The 25589-nt window shown below is 39.6% G+C and overlaps 1 protein-coding gene across 5 annotated transcripts in view; it reads left to right on the plus strand.

The window, feature by feature from the left end:
• Window positions 1-25589, plus strand: part of ZRANB3 (zinc finger RANBP2-type containing 3) — a 74214-nt gene that overhangs the window by 14987 nt on the left and 33638 nt on the right. For 2 of the 5 annotated variants that reach the window (XM_087950111.1, XM_026665391.2), the window contains exons 3-9: window positions 2244-2262; window positions 13412-13590; window positions 14840-15071; window positions 15576-15661; window positions 16986-17157; window positions 18179-18307; window positions 19820-19939. In XM_087950111.1, the coding sequence (XP_087806237.1) occupies window positions 2244-2262; window positions 13412-13590; window positions 14840-15071; window positions 15576-15661; window positions 16986-17157; window positions 18179-18307; window positions 19820-19939 (937 nt within the window). Of the gene's footprint in view, window positions 1-2243; window positions 2263-11728; window positions 11989-13411; window positions 13591-14839; window positions 15072-15575; window positions 15662-16985; window positions 17158-18178; window positions 18308-19819; window positions 19940-25589 lie in introns of those variants that run through there. The other 3 variants (XM_087950112.1, XM_087950113.1, XM_087950114.1) reach the window with 3 other exon arrangements.

Genomic DNA, 25589 nt, shown 5'->3' on the forward strand with positions numbered 1-25589 from the left:
AATTCCAATAGGCATTCGGGGACGCTCCTTTCTTGTTCCTGCACGGTTTATTCACTCACAGGAATCAAACCCGCTGAGCTGCTAACCTCAGTGGTGTGCAGGCCCAGCATCTTACCACATGGCTCCGGTTCCTTAGGTAACCCAGCACCTAAACCATGGAGGGCGTTAGCGATGACAACCAGCACCTTGAATTGCACTTGGAAACAACCAATGCAGCTCACAAAGCAGTGGTGTTAGATGTGAAGAATACCTGACACCCTTTACTACACAGACAGCTACATTCTGCACCTCGAACCCCTGAATGTTCTTGAGGGGAAGCCCCATGTAGAGCGCTTTGTGGTACAGATAATTCCTCACAAAGGCATGCATGACTGAACAAAACCTACCGATCTGGGAATGGGCGTAACTGGCACACCCAAGGTGTGTAAAGGGCCCTCCTGTCCATGGCTGCCACTTTCTTGTTTCAGGAGCCATAAGTCTAAGAAGACTCCCTGACTGAGATAGTAACACGCTATCCAAGATTTATTGTGGAAACACCTTATCACCAGGGGGCTCCAATACCCAAAGCCAACATTAAATTGTTTGGCTGTAAGCAAACTATTCATCTTTTGTTTTCAGTCTTTTCATCCAGGAGAGTAGACGTATTAACATTCTAATATATGCTAGTATGCTGAATATTAATTAATATTCTCTTTTGGCACATTTTATTTGTTCTAACGGAGTTTATAGCTTGAAATGAAATGCTTCAAGTCTGAAATTAGAGTTCTTGATATAGTTGTCACATAGTTGGGACAGATGGTATGCAAATTCTCAATTGGGTAACTATCAGTTAAAAGGAAATGACTAATTGAACTTCAAAGACAAGATGTCCTGCTCATAGCAGTCAAAACATATGACAGAATTTATTTTTGAATCTCTATAAAAAAAGAAAAATCTGAAGATCTGGGTTTTGTGGTTTTTTTTTGCTTTAGTACCATGTAACCTTTCCGATGGTGTAGGTAGTTTGCTTTTGTTTCATTAATAAAGGAGACACTGACCAAAATCTTTAATAAAGCGTCAGATGACAGGTTATATTGTTATTAAAGATAAGGAATTTAAAATGAGGCGCAGCCTCTTAAAAATATGTTATATAATAAAAAAAACAGCTATCTGCTAATAATATGCAATAATAATGTAAACCTTGCTCTAGTAAATTGCTACGTTCTTCTCTTACACTTTATGGTAATATTTCCTTCCTGCTCTATATCTTATAGCTAATTTCTTTACCATCTGAAGGTTCTTCAGTGTCCATCCCTGGAATTTGAACTAGCCACAGACCTAGAAATACAGCCTTATAAAAGTTCTATTTCACTTATATGTGTCTTAGTCCCTGTTTCAGACATATGCTAGGACACCAAGTAGTTTACTTCTGTATTAAAGCCTCCAAGTGTGCCCATTTTCTCTTTGGCCCCTGACTTTCATTATCCTTGATTAATTGCAAACAGGAGCTCCCATTTTTCTTGTCTAACTTGCCTCCTATCCATCCCATTCTCAGCCGTACCACTTGCCTTTTCCATTCCACCAAGTTCCATTTCATCATCATGTTTTTATTTGAGGACTCTGCCGTTTAAAAATTGTATTCCTTCAAGAAAAAAGTGTTTTCCTTCTGATTAGATACATTTTTTTAAAAAATGTTGATTGTTGGTTAGTGTAAATCTGGTTTGATCTTCCTAAACAAAAAGTTTTTCTACCCAAACATTATATAATTTCTGAATTATTTAGTTAAAACATATTTACTCCAACATTTCTCATGGTAACATGCATAATCCCTTCAGCTTTTATGATCTGAACAATTTGGAGTGAATGGATTCAAGCCTACACAGAATACTCATTAAAATTCAGATCTAAAGCTTGGCCATCACAGTTCCATCTATTAAAAAGATGCTAGACGATACAGAATTTTGAATTAAGTTTTGAAAAGTGATCAAGCAGGAGATGCCAACGGAAGTCAGTATGTCATGAGGAAATACTCTTCATTTTCAAATAAAAGTTGACTTGCAGCTTAGTTAAGGAATGACATTAGATTTGAGGAGACACAAATCTAAAGCCAGTTTAGGGGAAAAGATAGCTTGTAGCAGGCTTTAAGTCTTGGAAAAATCTTTTATTAAGCCATGTTAGAAAGAAATTGCTTCCTGATAATTAATTTGCAATTGAAATAATGCTTTGTTTTGTTTTTACCCTAATTTGTTTTATTTTTCTCTTAGGTGTATGATTGCAGATGAGGTAAGTGACTCTTCTCTCTCCCTTTCTTTCTCTCTCTTTCTTAAACACTTGTTTCATAATTGTTTCAAACGCATGATAGCTCAGCATAGTTTTCTTAACACACAGAGAGAAACACATGTATGTATGTGTATGTATGTAGAAAATTGTCTATATGTGATCTAAATTAATAAATGTGTTTTATCTTCCAAACAAAAGATGCACATACTTCTAAAAGTTGCAATAATAAAAATACATCTTTAATATCAGTGTTGAAAATGTAATTAGAATAATAAGCCATTCTCATTATATATTTTGGTGCCCCTTCAACCTATTTTTTATCCTCCAGTACTATTGTTATCTGTTCACAACAATGTGAAGTCACAACTGCCAGTTCTTTAGCAGGTGTTGGCTTTCATAGGTGTTGGCATTAAGTTATTCTCAAGAATCTAGGATGTTTTACTATATCAGGTTAGTATTATGTGCAGATCCAAGCAGTATGGCTTTTTGCAATTGACTGATGGGGATTTTGTCAATGTGCATATTTTCTAAGTACCATCCGAGATTTTTTGGTGTGGTATCCATTGATATTAGTGTTATATACTTCAAAGTGTGAAATCGCAATTCACACGATGACAGCATATAGTGAAGGGGAAGTGGCCCAGTCTGCTGAAACATACTGGCCAGGCAGAAACGATGGGAGACAGTCTCTCAGATCTCCAGGGCCTATGTCATACAGAGGTTTACCGATAATAACTAGCACCTTGAATTGCACTCAGAAGCTGACTGGCAGCCAACGCAACTCCTGTAACTGTGAGATATGGGCATACCAAAAGGCAATGCTGGTGTCATTGCATTTTGAACCAGCTGCTATTTCTGGGTAGTCTTCAAAGGTAGCCCCATGTAGAGTGCTTCACAATAATCCAACCATGAAGTAACTGTCTGAAGGGCCTCCTGATCAAGGAAAGAGTGTAGCTGGTGCACAAGATGAATCTGTACAAAGGGCTTTCTGGCCTTAACCGCATCTGCTCTAGTATGAGATGGGATAGCAATAGACTTATATAAGTGCTATACAGCACTAGTATGAGATGGGATAGCATTGAGACTTATATAAGTGCTATACAGCACTCTCTAAGCAGTTTACAGATGTAGAGTACAGATAGTCCTCAAGTTATGACAGTGAATGGAACTGGACTTTCCATTCCTAAGTGATGCAGTCATCAAGCACAATGTCTTATGGCCACATAACTTAGGGATGACTATCTCGGCAGTCTCCATTGCCTTTGTTAAAAGGTGCAGTGGTTAGAATGCAGTACTGCTGGCTACTTCTGCTGTCTGCCGGCTGCCTGCAGTTTGGTAGTTCGAATTTCACTAGGTTCAAAGTTGACTCAGCCTTCCATCCTTCCAAGGTCAGTAAATGAGGACCCATATTGTTGGGGGAAATAGGCTGACTCTGTTAACCGCTTAGAGGGCTGTGAAGCACTGTGAAGCAGTATATAAATCTAAGTGCTATTGTACCAAATCCCTCCAGTTGTTAGGCAAGGACTCACCCTGTCATGTCCCTGTTGGAGTCTGACTCCAAGGGAGAGATGGAACAGCTGACAGGGAGTGGTAGTGTGGCTCTGGTGGTTGTGGAGGAAACTGGGGAAGGGCACAGGCCGGATGGGCATTCAGAGGAAGATCCAGGCCCATCCCCTCTTCATCCTAGGGCACGCAGGGAGAGCGGATAAGGGAAAAACATGAGTGGCGTGGTCTACGGGGGAGGAAGGGGCCCTGATCCCCTTTATGGGCTGCAGCTGGGAGGACTGGTTAAAAGGACAAACTGCGCATGGCAAAGTTCCTAGAAGCAAAGCATACATTCTTGTCGGAGCTTATCTGTGTTTTGGCTTCCTCCCAACTGTAGTTGCTGCGTTATCTGGTAGAAGTCTACAATTAATCATCCTTGCCTGCCGAGGTAATTCCTTCAGTGTGGTGTGTTTCTTTTTTTATTTCGAATTAACTTTACTTTGGGTGCGGACTGCATTTATTCACTAAACTGTTTTCTTTAAGAGTTTGATATCCTTCCAAGGATAATTGGACATTGGGACCAAGTTGGAGGCATTAAAGGGACTTTCTTCTATTTTTGTGACTTGGCTATTTTTGTGTCATGCCCCAGGGCATCACACACCCCAAACCAAGCCATTCCTACCTTGGTCCCTGCTAGCCCTGTGCCTCAAAAAAGATCTGCCCCATTTTCAACTTCCTCCCCACCTGACTTTCACACGTCAACATCCTTGGCACCAAAGCTAGGATTGAACTAGAAACTGGGGCCTTCAGCAGTCTCAACTAGCCGCCATCACCTCAGGGCCTCTACTTCAATGCCACCATTAAGGAGTGCCTCCTCAAGCATACAGCCTTGTCCACCCTGTGCTCTACAGGCCCTACTGTTCCCAATTGACCTTTGCCATTTTCCTCCTGCTGCAGCCAAGGTGTGCCCAACTTGGCTCCATGTGAGGCAGTTGCTAGCCACACCAGGCCTTCTGAGGCAGCTCATTCCTTCTCCAAACAGCATGCACTATTCTCACAAGCCTTCTTCAGAAAGCTTCTGAGGACTTCCCGAAGCATCACGAGATCAGTCCATACTATTTGGAGAACAGGCCAAGTGGCCTTGGCAAAAAGGCCTCGCATGGCCAGCACAGGGCCAAGTGTGGGGAGTGCCTCACCAGCAGTGGAAGGAAGATGGGGTAGGGCGTTTGAGGTAGCTGGGGCTTGGCAATGTGTCATCAGGGTGGGTGGCCATGGTATGGGGCTTGAAGTGCCACTCTTCAGCATCAGCACTATGGCTAAAATAGAGATGGGGGGTTTGCAGCAGTTGGCTGAAGGCCCCAGGCCTGTACTTCAAGCCAACATTGCTGACCCCACTTTGTAGAATCATTGTTATTGTTGTTTAATAAGTCATGTCCAACTCTTTGTGATTCCATGACCATAGCATGCCAGCCCCCCCCATCCTCCACTGCCTCCCAGAGTTAGCCCAAATTTGTATTCATGGCATCCATGACACTATTTACCCATCTCATCTTTAGTGAAGGCAAAGACGACATCCACGATCTTGATAAGTTTAACCTTTTATTAACTATTAAATGCTAACTGGTTACCGTGGTAGCCTCTGAATGCGTGGATCGGCTGACAGAAAAGAGCAACAGCTGACGCAGTCTGGCAGCTCCCTTTATATCGCTCGCTGTCAGACGGCTCAGCCAATGGGAACAAACTTCAGTTCCCACTCAGCTCCGCTGAACGTAACACCCCTCCCACCAGTCAGGCGCATGCGTAGTCATTGAGATAGGCGGGGCATTGTCTAGTCCGGCTGGACCTATGCAATTCGGCTTGCCTGGCTGGTGAAGAACGATTGCTTGCAGGGCCTGCAGTCGTCGACAGGGGTATTGCTGGACCCTTCTCCATAGCTGACTCGGAATCAGGTGGAGGAACTTCGAAAGGTGGGTCGACCTCTCGTGGAGGCTCGTTGACAGTTGTTTCGTGCCTTGGCGTGTTGGCCTCTCCGAGTTCATGTTGCACGCCAGCCAGCTCGCTATCTGCCGGGTCCTCCGGGTCTCTACTCAACGCCCTCTCACATGGTCTACATGTCGGCGCCAAACTTGGCCGTCCAACAAACTTATTTTATATGATTTCGGCCCAGTGACTGCCACTATTTTCCCCGGCAGCCACAATGGATTACCCACAAAATTCTGGGCGTAAACTAAATCCCTGACCTGGAAAACTAATTCCATTAAAAGAGTCTAAGGGAATAGTTGGGACATAACTGGGGTGGAATCTGTCCATATGGTTCCTCAACTTCCGCCCCATTAACAACTCTGCTGGGGAACGATTGGTGGGGGTAACATGTTGCATTAGCAGATACTTTGCCAACTTAGAATGCCAGTCCCTTTAAGCGCCCCAGCACTTCCTTGGCGGCCCTTACAGCTCTGTCTGCTTGGCCATTAGAAGCCGGGTGGTAGGGCACGACAAGTGCATGTCTTATGCCTCGGCATGCCAGGAACAACTCAAAATTTGCTGCGGTAAACTGTGGATCATTGTCTGACACTAGGATGTTGGGGAACCCATGAGTTGCAAAAAGGCGATCTAACGCTTTGATAACCATATCTGATGTGGTAGAATGCATGAGGGTCAACTTTACCCACTTAAAATATGAGTCCACAAGGATAAGGAAGATGCGGCCCTGGAACAGCCCAGCGAGTCGATATGGACCTTAGCCCATGGAGACTTAGCAGACTCCCTTCACCAGAGACAGCAGCTGGAGGGGCAGCTCTAAAGGCTTGGCATGCCTGACAAACCCTAACCTTTGTGGTGATGTCAGAGTTTATGACAGGCCATCAAACATAGCTCCAGGTTAAAGCCTTCATGCGGGCCATTGCTGGATGGCCCTTGTGCAAACTAGTTAGTATCCTAGGTTTCAGGTGGCTGGGAACTATTACCCTGCATCCCCACAGTAGGCAGCCCTGCTGGGTGGACAATTCATGCTGCTTTGCTCTGAAAGGCAGAAATGGGGCATCTAAAGAACCTTCTGGCCACCCCCTCCTCACCCAGTCCAATACCTGTAAGAGAATAAGATCGTTAGATGAGGCTTTAGCAATGTCCGCAGCCGTGACAGGTAATTGATGATCGTCAATCAATAGTATCGACGAGGGAGCTTCCGGTTTGTCGGCTTCGCGAGCGGCAGGGATTTGGAAGGCTGCGCGATCCCCGCCGCGCTAGCCGTTTTTGGGGCTCCACCCAGCCGGTACGAGCTAGCCTGACTGCAGGGGCAGCTGAAGGTAGGGGGATCCGGAAAAGGGTTTGGGGTGTTGCAGACCCTCCTGGCCGGCAGAACCCCTTTTCCCAGGACGGTGCAGCGGCGGTCCGTAATGGCCGCCACAAAGAAGCTGGCAGCCGGGTAAGAATGCGCAGGAGGAAGTGGAGAAAGTGATTGAGAGGAGAAAGTTTTTCTTGGCTCCTAGGACTCTAAGACATATTTAATAAAATTCCTGAAAAGTATGACTTTCTGAATAATACCTGCCAGAAGAGGAAAAAGCGGCTGCTTGAAGGTGCTGAAAGGATAGCTTTCCTCTTTTCCCACGGAATAAATAACTGGATATTAAGAAACCTTTTTTTTTAGGTGGAAATTGGTTTTAAGCGATGAGTGGGAAGAGAGAGGATTAAAAAGAAAATATTTGTATGCTAAGATTTGTTGGAGCAGATGCCTTAAGGATTTGAAGACTAGAATATATTGTAACAAGACTTTAAACAGATTTGGACTTTCTTTCTCTTTGATTTATATTACCCCAGAAGGAGAAAGTGAGAACTCTGCCTTGGTTTGGACTGATTGATAACTTTGGGACTGTTTTATCTTTTTATTTTCTTTTGAATATTCTGGTTGTTGTAAGAAGAAAGAAGGAGAAAAGAAAAGAAAAGATTTATAATGGCTCTTTCTGTTGAGGAACTAAGAAATGGTGTGGAAGAAGCTTTCCTTTTCTTAGAGATGGCGCTTACTAATTATCAACAAAGATTACAACAGATGAAGACAGCAGAGGAACAAGAAAGAAAGGAAGGAGCCATCTTTAATGAACCTCAGAATTTGATCCAGAAAAAAAGAAGAGAGAAAGAAAAGAAAAGAAGAGAAAAGAAGAAAACTAAAGGATTTAAGGACTTAAGATCTAAAAAACATTTAAGAAAGGGAAAAATAAAGTGCAAAACCAATATGATGATTGTAAACAAAGGGGAAAAGAAATACGACAGAGAAGGGAAGCCGGTAAGGCAGAGGCTAGAAGAAGGGGGTAGAAAGGTTTGTTGGGAAAAGAAAGAAAGGGAAAAGGTGGAGAAAAGCTACAACGTTTTGAAATTAAATGGAAAAAGGAATTTTTATGGATAATGGATAAAGTAAAAAGATTTTGCAAGGTACATAAGATGAGATGGTAGTATTGCAATGGTTTAAGAGTTGATAAGAGATTAAAATGTTAAAATGTTTAAAAATGATTGGTTTTAAAACTTAATAATAGGAGGGGTTTAGAATATTGTTTTAATTAAAGAGTTTAATAAAATTATGGTATTGATGTTATTATGAAATTTTTATTATAGTATTTCTTTTTAATATTTGGATTTATGCTCTAATTATGCACTTAATTGTGTTGGATGTATTAGTTAGATAGAATGTACCAAGCAAAATCTGATTGGGTATTAGATATTATTTTAAAGATTAATTTGATTAACTTAGGGGGAGATAGAAAGGCATCATACTCTGATTAATGATTTCAGGAGAAACTGATTTTCTTTTTTTTCATAAGGATGAGACAAAGGGATGATAAAAATGGACAAAAGATACAAATATAATGATTTAAACTAAGATGATTAATTAAGGTAGAATTAAGAAGTGTGAAATATGTGGAGAAGTTAATATAGAAGGCTTAGAATGGTAAATAAAATAAGTAATGATATGTAAGATGAGCATGAATATAATTGAAGTCCATGAAGAGAGAGACACCTGGGTCCAAGTTACTTTCCAAAAGATATTTTTTTATGTTTTGTGTGTTGTGTGTATATGTCTTTTTGGGGGAGAATTGGTAAAAACTTGTAGAAATATAGAATGAGAATAATGGTAACTAAGTCAGAAAGAAACAGATGAAATAATAATAATGATATTGAATAAGAGTAAAGAGAAGTAAAGAGAAATTGAATAAGAGGTTTTGGTATATTATATGGAAATGGTTTAAAACAGAATCATAATTTATCTGACTTGTTAAATTTACAAGGGAAAAAGGTTTAAACATGTAATGAATAATGATAATTTGTGTGTTTTAAAAATTAATAAAACTTGTTTTAAAAAAAAAAAAAAAATAGTATCGACGAGGGAGGCGCGGGGTCTTCGATTTTGTCTGGCAAGGGGCAACGGCTTAATGTGTCCGCATGTTCAAGGTGCTTGCCCGCCCTGTATGACAAGGTGTAGGAAAAGGAGCCAGGAATAATGTCCAGCAGGTCATCCTAGGGGACAAAACAGGGGGACTCTGCCGATCACCAGACAGGATACCCAGGAGAGGTTTGTGGTCCATCACTAACTGGAAGTGGTGGCTATAGAGAAACTCGTGGAACCGTTTAACCGAGGCAGCGGCCGCCAAAGCCTCCTTATGAATTTGGGAATAATTTCTTTCTGTCGTTGACATAGTCCTTGAAAAGTAAGCTATCGGGGCTTCCACCCCGCTTGGCAATATATGAGCTAGGACAGAGCCTATACCAAAAGGAGATGTATCGTGGCATAGAATTAAGGGTAATTGGCTGTCAAATTGTATCAAAACGCTGTCGGATGAAAGCATGACTTTGACATTCAAGCAATAGTGTTAAACAGATAGGGAAGCAGAAGACAAGACAAGATGGCTACCCAGGAGCTCTGCAGCTACAGGTCTTGTGAAGAGAAGACTGAATCAAGAAACTGCAAACCCCAGGAGTAAAAGTAACAAGTAAAACTAAAGGATAGATGGGGAGAAATGCATTTTTCCCCTTTCCCCAGACCTGAAGTGTAGGGAAAGTTATTCTAGATGTGCCCCTCAGCTAGAGGCAAGCTGTGGAAGAGAAGAGCCAGAAAGCCTAGCCAGGAACACACAGCAGGAGAGGCAAAGACAAAAGTCAAGACTTTGACAGAACAGAAATAGAAAACAGACGCCAGAATCAGATAGACAGATTGAACTATGTGGAAAAGATTGTAGTGATATAGAGAGTAACCATAGAGATATATTCAGAGTTGTTTTATGATTGAACTACATTTTTAATTAGCACATGGAAGAAAGACTGCTTAAATAAAATCATTCTTCCTATTTACTTTTGTCAGCAGTGTGTCTTAAGTTTGTGAGCTGAAGAATAACTTCTTGCCTTAACCCCAATTAACCCAGTTATCTCCAGTTAAATATTTCCTGGTTTTGCTTTAACTTGGCACACCATATCTGCTAGGCCACGGTTGTCCAAACTTTTGGCTTGCCTGGGCCATTCTGAATGAAAAGGAATGATCTTGGGGCCGCATATAAAATATATAATATGGTTAATGTACATAAATAACAAACTTCCATTATTTTAAATAGTTTTTATTATCTTGTGGGGCTGTATTACTAGCTGTTCAGGGCCACATGGCGGGCCACTGGTTGGACACATCTGTGCTAGATGCTTAACAATGAAGCTAGTCCTTACAAACACATAACTTTCCTGTATTAATACCTATAGTAAGGAAACCTGGGGGTGGGAAGGACAGAGTTTGAAGGGCTATAAAAACTTGCCTAATGAAATGGGTGGGATGCAAATATTTTTACTACTGGTTCTGTGGGCGTGGTCATGTGACTGGGTGGGCGTGGCTTCTTTTTTGCACAATCCCCCCCGCGCTTTTTTTTTTGCCTCCTGGGCCTCAGGGAAGCCTCCCGGGAGGCCATTTTTGCTCCCAGGAGGCAAAAACAGCGGGGTGGGCCACAGCCTTAATGAATTTTGATTGATTATACTGAAAGGTACAGTTCAGTATCACCTGCAAATGCTAAAGCCAGCAATAAGTTCTTAAGATAAAAGATATATAGAAGGCAACATTAAACATACAGAGGTAGTTCTCCTTTAATGACTATTTGTCCATGATTGTTGAAAGTTACAATTGCACTGAAAAAAGTGACCAATGCACTTACGACTGTCATCTCCATGGTTACATTGCACTTATGACTATCGTCCCCATGGTTACATTATGATTTGGTTGCTTGGCAACTATTGCACATTGACGATAGTCACAACGATCTGCACAATGATTGCCATTGTGACCTTTGCAATCTGCTTCAACAAGCAAAGTCAATTGGGATCCTGGCAGGAGGTTGCAAATCACAATTCCGTGATGTCTAACTTAATGACCATGGGTGATTCTTTTAACATGTGCAACTCAGACTGCTATTGCAGAGAGGTCACGTGATGTTTTGCTTAGCAGTGGAATTGCAGATCTCAATTAGAGTCGCTAAGTGAGGCTACCTGTGTATTAGAGATACAGAATAGGAAGATATGAAAACAAGGTAAAACTGGATTTTAAAGAATATAGTCCAGATAATAGCCTTTAGAAAATAATTAAAATAAAATATAACTTTAGTTATAAGATACTGGTTTCTGATATAGATGAAGGCACATAATTTTCTCTTTTTTGTGAAATAAAAGTCTTCCCTAGCCATTAAAGGGAGATACAAAAAAACCAAGTTTCCAGTGCTTCGTGTCTTTATTGAATCTGGGCCAATCTGGTTATTTTTAGTTCAAAAAACAACCTGCGACAGATGCTTTAAACTCAAGATAAAATGCTAAAGTCCTTTCCAAAATGTACTTTACTATTAATAGTAATAGTGCCTGCCCAAGAGTATTTTGGAATGTGGTTGCTATAACAAATTTAATAAGCTAACAACAATAATGCCATAATTTGGGTATGGGCAGTTCTTGAGACGTCTAGGGTTGTCGATGTTATACTGTTATTCCGCAGACTACATTGGCTGCAGATTTGCCTCTGGGTACAGTTCAAGGTGTTGGTTATTACCTTTAATGCCTTTCATGGCATGGCTCCAGTTATCTGAAGTGCTGTCTCGCTCCAGTGGGATTGGCCCACCCCATCTTTGCTGCCAGATGAGGCATGCTGCAGACCCTGTCAGTCAAGGAAGTTCGGCTGATGGGGCCCAGGAGAAGAACATTTTCTGTTGAGGCTCCTGTCCTTTGGAACATCATACCCGCAAGGTGAGATCTGCAATCACCCTTTTGACTTTCCATAAGAGCCCGAAGACCTGGCTCTGCCAGTTGGCCTGGGACCCCAATGGAGGTGCGCCATTCTGAAGGTGATGTTGGATTAGGAATGACTACACCCCTCCCTGTGTACTTTGGTTCCCCTCCTCCCTATCTTTTAACAATATTTATTACTGTTGTTATATTTTGCTTTATTATTTTAGTGTGTAGTAGTTATAATGTTTGTAAGCCACCCAGTGTCTTCTCTGGGTAAGCTGGGCAGCACATAAATAAATAAATAATTTGGAGAAGAATAGGCATGCTGCTTTCTTAATAATTTTGATGCCTCCAGTTGAATGCACATTTATTTTGTTGGTTTTGTTAGCTACACATATTGTGGAAGGAATGGTTCATTTCACTGGAGAAATATTCATGAATGTATTCATTATCACTCAATTACCACATTTACAATAACACCGGTTTAGTTTTAGAGCAATAGTGTGAATGAAGATGACAAAAGAACTCTCTCTCTATATATATATATGTGTGTGTGTGTGTGTGTTTTTAAAGTTTTTGTGGGTACTTACATGTATGGTATTCAGCTTTGTTCGGGTATTTTCCCACGTCATTATAGTTGTGCTTTTAAAGTTGTAGCAACGTTTCGGCAGAATCTCATCTGCCATCATCAGGCTTCTGTATTGTGTTCGTCTGTGAGTCTCTGCCGAAACGTTGCTACAACTTTAAAAGCACAACTATAATAACGTGGGAAAATACCCGAACAAAGCTGAATACCATACATACATACATACATACATACATACAGTCTTTTAATTACATACTAGCATCTATCTATCTATCTATCTATCTATCTATCTATCTATCTATCTATCTATTTATTATTTGCTGCCAATTTGTAGCCAATGACTTATATCCAGTTAAACAGCCATAGAATTGCAAGAGAGTCTTCTGAGTGATTGGCAACAAGTTGAGCAGCAATTAACAAAGGGTTGAAATAAAAGGATAATTTTCACAATGAAGGGAGATAAGAAGTACAGCCTTTCAAGGATCTGATTTGGGTTCATAGTTATTGTAGTAGTTTGTAAACAATTTAAAATTAGGCTTGTCAACTGAGTGTGCCAAATTTGCAGATGACACAAAACCATTTAAGATGGTGAAAACACAATCATACAGTTTAAATCTTCAAAGGAGTGTCCCAAGCTTAATGACTAGAGTGCTAAGGGACAAATGTAATTTTTGTTACTCACGTTCACAAGTAGAAACACTGATTACTTCACCATTATTTCGTACTGAAGCTAGTAGGTTGGTCAGCTACTGTTGCACATGTAACAACCCTAGAATATCTGTATCTAATTATACCCTTAGATGAAGACCTATCACGAACAGTGCATTTTTCTCCTTTCAATTGATTGCATTTTAGATGGGTTTGGGGAAGACTATCCAAGCAATAGCTGTATCATACCACTATAAAAATGAATGGCCTCTGTTAATAGTGGTGCCCTCATCCCTGAGGTACCCTTGGGTTGATGAAATGGAAAAATGGATTCCAGACCTCTGTCCAGAGGATATCATCGTTGTACAAAATAAAACCGACATTTGGTGAGTGATATATTAGCAATGGCATTATTTTTGAAGTGGGTACCAGATGGTTTAATCTCCTTTCTTATTAGACAGGACGGTACGTACACTCTCAGCTCTTACAACAGAAAATGGAAAAAAAACCTGACATTTGTTTTGAAGAATTGGAATTAATAAACTTCTTTCCAATGCTGGAGCGCTAATACAAAAACAACATAATAAGCTGGAAGACAGAATATGAGCTGTGTTATTTTCTCCCCCCGCCCCCCCGCCTTGTTTTAAGGCCCTGATTGGGGTTATATCATACAGTTTTCTAATCTGAATATTTTTTCTTGAGTTTTTAAAAGAGATGGGCCAAAACAGACTATGGCTTGAACTGTTAATCTAAAAAAAGCAAGTGGAAAGCATTCTTTGTCAGTAGCGATGGTTACTAGATGAGAGGAGGGAGATAGGAAGCTCTTGTTTGTATGGTTGGTATTAATTATATCTTGCATTTTTTTAAAAAAAAAATCCTTTTCTATACTTGTTTTCTTCCTTATTGTGTTGATTTTCAAAGACTTAAAAGGATTGGGAGTGCATGCTGCTGTAGATAATGGGTTGAAGACTCCGGTTTCTACAAACACACAATGAGTTTCTTCACTTCCCAAATCAGGGTGCTGTGTTTTAAATGTTTGAACTCTTAGCCATCCCTTTGGAACCACCAACACATGAGGGGAAGCTGATACAAGCACTATCCTAGACACTGCTGACCTCTCAGCTTTCCAGTTAGTATCAGCTCTCACAGCTACACTCACCCACACGTAATCTGGAGACTTTGCAGTCTCACTGGCTAAAATGATTTTTGTTTTTTTTACTATTTAAAAATAGCTCTTTATGACGATCACCTTGGTAACTATTTATTCTGTTCATCGTAGGATGAACTGATACAATTTACTAAATTTTGTTTTAAAGAAATTAGTGGCACATTTGAAACGATGCTTTTGAACACACCTCAAGTTCATCTTATGCCTTAGTAGCAATCACCTTAAAGAGATTAATAAATATTGGCCATTTAAGAGAAAGAAAGAAAGAAGCACTTGGCACTTAAGATTTTTAATAGCAACTTCGTTTTTTATACTTGTAAATTTTCTGAAGCCCTTTGAGTTGATAGTTTAAACTTGTTTAAATATAAATGAAATTATGCACGAGGCATACATTCAAGCAAATAGGTAGTTACAAATTAATGTGAATATAGTTTAGCCACTGTTTTTTTGTTCTTTTCATTTTCTAGGCAAATACCTAAAAGCAAAGTGACTGTCCTGGGTTACGGCCTCTTAACGTCAGATGCTCATGTTTTAATAGATACTTTACGCAAACAGAAATTCAAAGTAGTAATAATTGATGAGTCCCATTACATGAAATCCAGGAATGCAGTTCGTAGCAAGATTTTGCTGCCTATTGTACAGAATGCTATTCGAGCTATTCTCCTTACTGGAACTCCTGCATTAGGAAGACCTGAAGAGGTTCTGAAAATCACTTTAAGTTTCAAAACCTATGTAATGCATGCCATGGTGAAACATTATGGGTGGGTGAGGATGTGCTTTGGGTCTACAGGCTTCTCTATCCCTTGCATGTTCAAATTCCCTTTCACTCTCTGATTAGTGGTAAACATAGGGATCCTTTAGATGTCTGGTTTTTTAATAATGGTCTGTTACAATCATAATTACTGCATGTTTTGGCACTCCAGAGTTAATGCATGCTTGAAAGTGATGGGAAAAAATTAAGAGGAGGGAAGGGTGGTTTAATTTGAATTGTTAAAATGATTTTGGACTCAAAAGGCTGGTTCAGTAACGCACCTCAGACATTACTGATGCTGTTTGGGAAGTGCCATTGATTCAACCTCAATAATAGATGATGTTATGCTGATTGAAGCCCTAGTAAGAGATGGCCTGGACTCAAGATGGGTTTCAGTTAGGATTTCTGACTTAATGGGCATTTTAAAAATATTTATTATTGTATTTCAACAGCTTTTCATGCAACTTGAAGCACTTTGTCCAAAGAAATTTGGCACATGGACTGAGTATGCACAAAAATACTGCAATGCATATGTCAGGTAGTGACTTCTTCATCCTTTTATACATAGATGTATTCATTGTCAACAGTTTCAATTTGGTATAATGATTAAGCTGTAAGACTAGAAACCAGGAGAGTTGAGTTCTACTCCCACCTTAGACATAAAGCCAATGGAGTGAACTTGGGCCAGTCACTTTCTCTTAACCCTAAGAAGGAAGCAGTGGCAAACCATTTCTGAAAACCCTTGCCAGGGAAACTTCAGGGATTCGTCCAGGCAATCTCTGAGAATCAGATATGATTGAATGGAAAGGGAAAAATCATGATGTAATCTTGTAAACTGAAGTTAGTTCCAGTATGCAATAACTGGAAGAATAATATTTATTGTACTATTTATAACAATAAGCATTATTTGTTATCAGATACGAGGAAATAACAGACCTGTTACAAACCTTAGCTTAAAAAGTTTATTTTTATTACTTCAAGGTAATAGTAGAAAAAGTTTAGTTAATTTGTTGCATAACTTCACAGTGCAAAATGTGTAAGTCTAAACTTTACAAAATAAAGTTTCTCCCTTTCCGCTCATAACTCATATAGTGCTCATATGGATGGGATTTCTGGATGTGTAGTTTTGGGGTTTTATTGTGGTAGTGGTGGCTTGGAAACATTCTGTCCATGATTATTTACAAACAGTCCTATATCAATGCACTGGTTCATCACATATTCTACTGCAGCAGTCCCCAACCTTTGCAGTTTGGCAGCTTGGCTGAGGGGAAGGCGAGAGGAACCAGGCCACGTTAGCATTGGGCCAGTGTGCACGCATGTGCATGCAGCCCAATCTGCGTGAGCATCAGGTGGCACGCATGTGCATGCAACTCAGCTTGCCCAAGTTGAACTCTGTGTGTGTGTGTGTTGGCGCATGACATGCTGTTTATGTGAGTTGAGTTGCGCATGCATGTCTGTCAGCCCAACGCTCACACGGCCCAGTTGCGAATAGCCACGGCCTGGTAGTGGGCTGCAGCCCAGAGGTTGGTGATCCCTATTCTACTGCTTTGATTTGAGTCATAGAACTGTGGGACACCATCAGACTCGAGACTTTCTGAGCTGTCTTAGCTTTATTACCATTAGAAACAAAATATACAGGCAAAACAAATGTACTATTTGAACCCACTATATTAAACTATAACTTTGCTATTTAGCTTAAATATGTATCGTAACAATATTGAAGATTTGGATGAATGCCGTGGGTATATTATATTTGTCTTCTTTGGAAAGAAGCTCGTATGAACATATATATCTAATTTAATAAGAAATAAATGTTACGGTGTTTTAAATTATCTGTTCTATTTTTATTGTTTTTGTTCCAGATATTTTGGTAAAAGACGACAGTGGGACTGCAGAGGAGCTTCAAATTTAGATGAACTGCATGAATTACTTAGCAACGTAATGATTAGGCGAATGAAAAGTGAAGTTTTAACACAATTGCCACCTAAAATTAGGCAACGGATACCTTTTGATCTTCCTAAAAATACTGTTAAAGTAAGCTGATATTAGCATGATGAGAAATATGTCAATCATGATCTATTTTCATAGGTATAATGACTTTGGGAAGTATACAGAAGCATGGCCATGTTCCAAAAGTTATCACTGAGTGGTTGCACAGGTTGAGTAGTTCTATTCAGTTTTGCTATTATAGGGAACCTAACTGGTTTGTTGTAAAATAAGAGGTCATACAAGGTAAATAGAACATTATTCTGACTTAATAGAAACAGCTAAACTGGAAGTGGGATATTATCTTGTGGTGGAAACTCTGATAAAGTGCTGATGATAAATAGAATGTGGACTTGAGGATCGAGGCTCTGTTTTAAATAGTGTAGAAAATATGCATTTTCCCAGGATAATCTGGTTGCAGAAAACGCAGTTATGTAATTTCCAGGAATTCTTTGGCAGTTGCTGGATGAGTGCCCTTGCAGATTCCAAAACATCTTTCCCCCTTTTTCTCCTTAAATCCAAAGGCCCACACAGCCCTAGCAACTATAGCCAGTAGCCAAAATTTGAATAATAAAATTTACATTGCATGTTCAGAAAAGCATGCAGCATTATATGCACATCACAGAAAAAAAACAGTACAATGAGGTGCATTCTGATTCCTTTACATTTCTAAAATATTGTGGTATTCATGAATACACAATACATTATCCGAGTAACGTACACAAAGAAGTATTTTAGCAAGATAATATAAAAACAGTACTGGGAAACAATTTATATAGCCATTTTGATTTAAATAGTGTTCAAGTTTTAAACTTTTCAAAAAATGGTTTATTTATGATTGAAATAGAATGAGTTATGCTTCCTATTTTGTTATTTTTCTCTCAGTCTTTTAGTAAATTTCCATACATGATAGGAATTTATCAATGACTGCACATTGCATTGACATAGCTAAGCAGAAAAGGTTAGAGTCTATTGTTCTTTATTGAGAAAACATGGTATGATTCAGAGACAATGTAATTGTTTTGCCTTTTCACATTTTTGCCTCTAAATGTTGTTTCCTCCTATGCAGGAATTAAATACTAGCTTTGAAGAGTGGGAGAAGTTAATGAGGGCTTCAAATTTAGACTCCACTAAAGATGACTTTGTCCAAGTGATGAGTCTAATTACACGTATGTTTAAGCAGACTGCCATTGCCAAGGTAATCCTGAAATGCTTTGTGAATGTTGTTAAAATGTAGTAGCTATTTCTACTCTGCTTTTTCTAATGACATAACACTCAGCTGGGTAAAGATATTCATTTTATTTGTTTACTTATTTGAATTTACAAGGCTGCCCAGTTCTACAACAATTCTTGAGTGGTGCATATTAACAATACCAGCAAAAGACAGATAGTAGCACTGATAAACCAGGGGTGGGATGCTACCGGTTCTGCCCAGCTCTATAGAACTGGTAGCTCTGAAGAGCAGCAGACACCGAACTGGTTCTGTTTCTGCTGCTGTTTGGCCCACCCACCGACCCAGGCTCTTAACTGTCCTTTATTTGCTGTTTTTTCAACCGCATGCGCACACAAAACATAATCACCGAACCTGTAGTAACACCAATTGAATCCCACCCCTGTGAAAACCCCAAACCTCTGGGGGGAACAAATTCAACCATCTTATCTTCCCAAATACAGAAGGCACACTACTTACGCAAACCAAGGCTTGGAAGACAGCCATGTTTCAAAAGACCTTCAGAACACAGTCAGGATGGCACCACATTAATTGGGGGAAGGGGGGGAGATAGTATTCCAAAGGATGCTACAACAAAAAAGGCACCTCTTCCTGTATTCCTTGGGAATTGGAAATAATATAAAGTGGTATTCTGATTATAAGCATCCAAGTTTTTATAACAAAAAGATTTTGAAAACCAGAAAGAAATCTTTTTCCATCTGTACGATGCCCAGATCCAGCAAAAGTTTCTATGAATAGATCTTTGTGGGAGATTTTCGTTAACCATTCTTCATTCCCTACCAGTCCTAAAATAAATTCTACTTCTAATTTGTCCATAAACTGCCTCATCTTAGTATATATTGTCAAAAAGGTACTTAAACAGTATATTTTACTTAAAGTTTTGTATGATAAAAAATATATGTTCTGACATTTATCTAGTAGTAAATGATTCTTAGCAGCAGCACTTAAATATTAATGTCAGGAAGTTTGAGCGGTAATCGCAAAGTCAAACTGGACTTTTCTTAGTTTTTTGTATTGTATGACACAATCCTTCAAAAGACCAACCTGATTCTCTGAGAATCAGCTTCTCTGGATATAATTTGGGATATAGTATATTGGATTGCTGAATAGGCAGGGAACCAGGAGACATTTCATTAGTCTTGGTTGAATTGAAGAATTCCTAATCACGGTTAAGTAGAAATACTTCCATTCAAAAAATATTTTAATCCAAATCTTAAGAGATTGTAAATTCATGTAATCAGGAATTGATGAGCCAGTATGATGAAGTAGACGAACCAGTATATAATAACAATAGGTTCCATAGTTTGCTTTTTCTTAGCCTGAATCTACATTTGATTACATACATATATTAAAGAAGAAGTTAATTGTTTATTTATAAGGTTTTATTTTATAACTTAAGATACCTGGTATTTTGTTGTTGTCTCTTTGCCTTTCCTTTTCTCAATGACAATAAGATTCCAACATGACTATATATTTTAGGCAGGTGCAGTAAAAGATTATATTAAAATGCTGCTGGAGAATGAAGAACTGAAGTTTCTGGTCTTTGCTCATCATTTAAGTATGCTGCAGGCATGTACAGAGGCGGTGATTGAAAGCAAGGTAAATATGCTTTATGGAATTAGATTGCTATTGGAGGCTCTTATTAAGATGTAAACGTGAACATCACAGCTAAAAAAAAAAAGGTAAGCTTGTGTCTGTACCGTCTTGACTACTGATATTTTTTCCACTGTGGCATATTTTAAAAACCTCTATAAAATAAACAATTATTAAGTGAAAATTAACAGTTAAAAGCAGATAGCACTGCTTACATTAGCTTTACTCAGCTTGGCACTTTCCACTTATGTTTGGGCTGCAATTTCAAAATACCCAGTTAACCATACAATAATCCCAAAATATGCCAGAAGGAGAGAGATCCTGCTCGAATTGTTATTAACTTATAATAAATAAGTGACTCATTAGACCTTGTTGGAAGGCCAACAGCAGTGGACTGAAGATTTAACACCGGAACAATGTAGGAGGTTATAGTACTCAGATTAATAAAGTTTAGTCCATGTAAAGACAACAGAGAAATTCTATTACTGTCCAAGCCCACAATCTGGTCTTAGCCCACTGTTTTCACCCTTCCTCTAAAAATGTTTCTCAACTTTGGTTCCTATTGTACTATCAAGTATCATACACTAATATGTGTGCTTGGATGTATGTTATTGCCATTAAGACAGTGTTGATTCTTAATGACCAATGAAGTATCTATCCTCATCCTCACCCTTTTGTCTTCCAAGAGTTGAACCCATCACCATTTTAATAAAGTCCATTCACCTTATTGCTGGTTGTTAGGATTCTCTTCTTGTTGCTCTTCTTTTCTTCCACATGTCCCAGCATTCTGGATTTTTCTAGAGAGCTGGGTTTTCACATAATATGTTCATGTAACATAATTTGAGCCTGGCTATTTGTGTTTCAAGAGAAAACTAGTCTGATTTGTCTGATGATCCTCTTGCTTGTTTTTATGGCATTTTTGGTATTCTCAGGAGTCTTTCCCAACATCAGAATTCAAAAGTGTCAATTCTCTTCTTATCCTGTTTCTTCAAAGTCCCAACTTTTCTCTAGCATAGACTATCACAGGGAAAACTGTTGCCTGCACCATCTGATCTTTGCAGAAATAGACATATCATGAAGTTTGAATATCTTTTCCAAGGTCTTCACTGCGATTCTGTCAAGTGCTAGTCTCTAGTGTATTTCTTGATTGCTGGTTCTGTTAATGGTGCTTATCGATCCTAAAAGACAGAAGCCGTAGACCATTTCAATAATGTCTGATAATTCTTAGGCTAACATGTAAACCTAAGCCTGTAATAGTTGTCATTCGTTTGACCTTTATATTTAATTTTAGTCCCGCATTTTCATTACGCTCTTTTAATGACTAGAGTTTTTGAATTTTTTTTACTATCAGAGTAGCATATATGGTTAATAATGTTTCTTTCTCCAATTTTAGAACTTTGCTCATCTGCTTCTGGTCCTGCATTCCTCTATACATATTCATCATTAAGACTGAATAAATAAGAAGGCTTGTCTTATTCTCTTGTTGATTTAAAGGCAATCTGCTTTGTCATGTTCTGCGACATTTTTCTAAGGCCGTTCCACAGCATGCCATGGCCTACATAATCAAATGTATTGCTTTCATCAATGAATCACATATTGACTTCTTTTTAGTATTCTTTGTTTATTTTATTATCAGTTGTATATCAACCATAATGTCTCTTTTTCTTCTTTTTCTAAAATCAGCTTGAATATGTGGTGTCCCAATTGTCAGGTGGAGCTCCCATTTGCATTGAACGATCCTAAGCATTATTTTGTTAGCATATGTAATCAAGGATATTTATGAGAGCTTGTGCACACTGTTAAATCTTTAGTATTGGTGTATACTTTGACCTCCCAAAACTATTTCTGATTGCCTCCTTAAAATGGTGGCTATATTCTCAAGCTGATAGCCTAATAACTGGGTGACTTGTTCTTCTGCATTAGCTTAGTTGCAACTTCAACCAGAGCAATTTATGATCTATTCCACAGTGAGAAACTGGTTATATCTTTGCCATTCTAAATGAATTCTTCCATCTCATTATACCAATTATGGAGTGGGTCCATGTACATAGGCATTGGTTTGGTTGTTTGACAATTGTGTTAGCAATGAAGAAATCGTTAGATTGCAGAAACTAATTAATTCTCCTGATTAATTTCCTTTTTCCTAGGCAGTACAATCCTATTTTCAGTTTTGACATTCCAACCCCCAACTACAAAGCAGCAGTGGAACATCTGTATACAATAGCAATACATATTATATTTTTCTTGGTCAAATTAATGCAAATTAGCATGACATGCCTCAGCTCCAAGTGCGGTCTCTTAATTAATTTTGGCTAATATGCAGATATAGACAGAGTTAGCCATGTCTAATGCTCCCATGAGGGGCCTTTTGAGAAATCCAGAGGTCTAGACTAGGTCATAAAGTCAAAATTTTTGGAAGAAACCAATGTGAATCGATGCTAAGAAAACAGAGAGGTATACATGTAAGCCACCAGAACTCAAATATAATTCACAACAAATTTTAGTTTATGGTAGTCATGACTTTCTTTTTTTAAAAAAAAAAGTGTATGCAGAGTTAACATATGGTTGAACTTATTAGTCAAGTCACACTAATAAGCCATTTCACATGTTTTAAAGGCAGCAAGGTAGTAAGGTGCTTCCGCAGCAGTCCTACTCTAACAGAGTTTTACTTATGCCCAGCACAAAATATTTGCTGAGCTATGCACTATGAGATAGCGTGCACTAAAGGTGAAGGAAGAAAATGTTCAGTTTTAACCAAAAGAGGCTCTTTGAGCAGATGATAGGCTGTTGTAGAGTCTTATTGGAAATCTAGTAATGATACTATTTACGTAGATAAGGTGGAAGGTGTACTGGATAATGTATTATAATGCAGGGACATAATAAATAGCAGTTAAGTGGAGAGGTCAAGGCCTAAGGAACTAATTATAAACCATAAGCAGTATACTATACAGCTTTATAGAGAGGTTAATTCCTGACCTCTTGTTTCTTTGGCATCCAAGATGCTAAGATAAATTTGAATAAGCTTTGGTGGTTGTTTTCTACTGAATAAAATTTTGGGTTTTCAAGTGATTCGTAATTTTAATTGCAAAAGAAAACACAGGAATTTTCTTTGGTGTCTCGGTGTCTTTAGGTATTTTATTAAACAAAATAGAAATTTATATTTAAATAGTAGAGGGCAGAAGGGGCACATAGACCCAAATTCATTGCAATTTCACATGCAGAATAAATTGTTGTGGAAGGCAAACTTAAGACTTTTATTTTTCCAAATTTCTTAACGATCAGCTCCACAAGCAGGAGCTCATTGTCACAAGGTTTGCTTCTTTGGGTTTGTGCAGGGTAGCTTTAACTGTTCTCGCATATAATATTTATAATGCCAATGTCTAAAGTGGTGAATGAGGTTAATTTTTTAAGCTGGCTGTTCTTGACATGGAGCAAGAAAAGATTTTCAAGCAATTTGGCTACGTTGACTTCTTTTGTTTATGATTTGAACATGTTACATAATTATGTTTATAGATATTACCCTGTTAGTTTGAATGGTTGTCCTGCGATATTTGAAATATATTGAAATGGATGTTGCAACGTCAGATAACATACCAAGATTCTAAACTCTCCAAATGTTTTTATTGTATCAGTTTAATTAGTTTGCTATACATTCATATTTTAATTTTAGGGTTCAGTAGAAGGGTTACTTGCTCTACTGCCTTGCTCTTCCAATATTTAAACAGCTGCATGTTGTGCCATTTAAGGTTTCTGAATCATTTTTAAAGACAACCCCATGATATCACTGGAGCATGGGAAACTTACAAGGTCCATTATTACTATTATTTAGCATGTGGCATTGGTACATGAAAGCCAGGAATCTGCAATCTTATTACAGAGTAGAAATTTGACTGCTGAAGATTGCTGGTTTGTTCAGTTCATGTTTGTGTGCTACCCATCGTGCACTACAGGGGACGAACTAGCTCCACACACAAAGCAGCTGATGGCATTCTGTTGGAGGATCAGCATCATCTGACCCTCCAACAGAAAAAAATCAACCAGCATTTTCTCTGCTGCTATTTGCCTCGCATTCGGGTTAATCCGGCAGCTGCTGGTTTCTTGCTTCCACCATTAGCCCCACCAGAGTGGTACCTACTTGTATTTGCATGCTTTCAAACTGCTAGGTTGCTAGCAGAAGCTGAGGAGACTGATGGAAGCTCACTCCATCACACGGCGCTAAGGATCAAACTGCTGGAATGCGGAGAACTGACTTTCTCTGGCCGACAAATCCAGTGCCTTTAAGTTGCTGAACCACCGTTCCTCAATATTGAACAGCTTGTCTTCAGAAGTTGTGGGTGCTTCATCACTGGAGGCTTTTAAGAAGAAACTGGACAGCCACTTGTCTGAGATGGTATAGGGCAGGGGTCACCAACTTCAGGGACCACCAAACTCATAATTTAAAATCCCGCGGAGCAGAGACCCTGGGAAAATCCCCCCAAAAAGTCTGCAGGAAAACTCTCCATCCCGTTTTCCTACTGATCAATCATTCTTTATTTGGGATCACAGGACACCGTTTCCAGCTCCGTTCTCAGGGCGGGGGAAGAGAGAGAGACTTTGGCTTCATGCAAGGAAAGCAGAGAACAGCAAAGTCTTTCTTTCTCTCCCCCAAACTCCGCCAGAAATGAGTTTTTGCCAGCACAGCCTCTTGGAGCAGGATGCCTTGCAGGGTCCCAAAGACTTATTTCTGGCAGAGTTGGGGGAAGAGAAAGAAAGACTTTTGCAGCTTTCCTTGTGTGCAGACAAAAGCAGAAGCGGAAAGAAGAAGCCCGGTGGCCAGGCCAGGCGCGTGGGATGAGTGGGGCAAGTTCCCCTCCTCTGCCCTTTCCCCCCTCCCCTCACTACCTCGTGTTGTTCCCAATGCAAGCATCGCAAGCCTTGTGTTCCTGCAGGCCATGTGGGCAGTGCAGCTTTGTGTTCCTGCGTAGCCTGGATTAATTGCTTTGGGGGTGACATTTCTCTGTGGGCCACCAAAATTTTCTCGCGGACCACCAGTGGTCCCCGGCCCACCGGTTGCCAACCACTGGTATAGGGTCTCCTGTTTGAGCAGGTGGTCAGACTAGAAGACCTCCATGGCCCCTTCCAACACTGATGTTCTGTTATTCTATCTGTTGTCTTTAGATAGGAGCAGAAAAAATAGGAAATGGAGATTCTTCAACCAATATTGTTGTTTCCATTTCCATAATACTATCTTCCTGCTATGCCTAACGTTTTCTCAGCTTCTCCTGAGAGCCGTTCAGATCATCCAGAGAGTGGGAGGTGCTTCAGTCTGCGTCGTTGAAGGCTGAGCAGCCTTCGTGAGGATAGGCTGTGTGAATTGTTTCTCCTTGGCGATTCAAGTATTCCCTTTTAGTTCAGGTTTGAATTATTGTTTATATCCTTAGCTTCTGCGCATCTGGGGTGGACTGTCAGCAAGGGGAGCGCGTTCTTCGCCCCCAGGGGGAATAACAGCGGGCGGTTTCTTTGCGCTCGGGCGCCAACCCCTCCCCCATTCGGTTTATTCCTGCCGCTTCTCCACGCCGCCCTTATAGCGGCCTGATTCGATTGCACTACAAAGCGCAGCTGGTGTTCCCCCACTATGAGCGCCGATCGCCCCAGGAAGGGGCGAAATCTTGCCTGG

This window comes from Notechis scutatus, chromosome 1 (genome assembly GCF_049901735.1).
Source record: "Notechis scutatus isolate UNSWTSFEM ecotype Mainland chromosome 1, rNotScu1.2, whole genome shotgun sequence".
NCBI lineage: Eukaryota > Metazoa > Chordata > Lepidosauria > Squamata > Elapidae > Notechis > Notechis scutatus.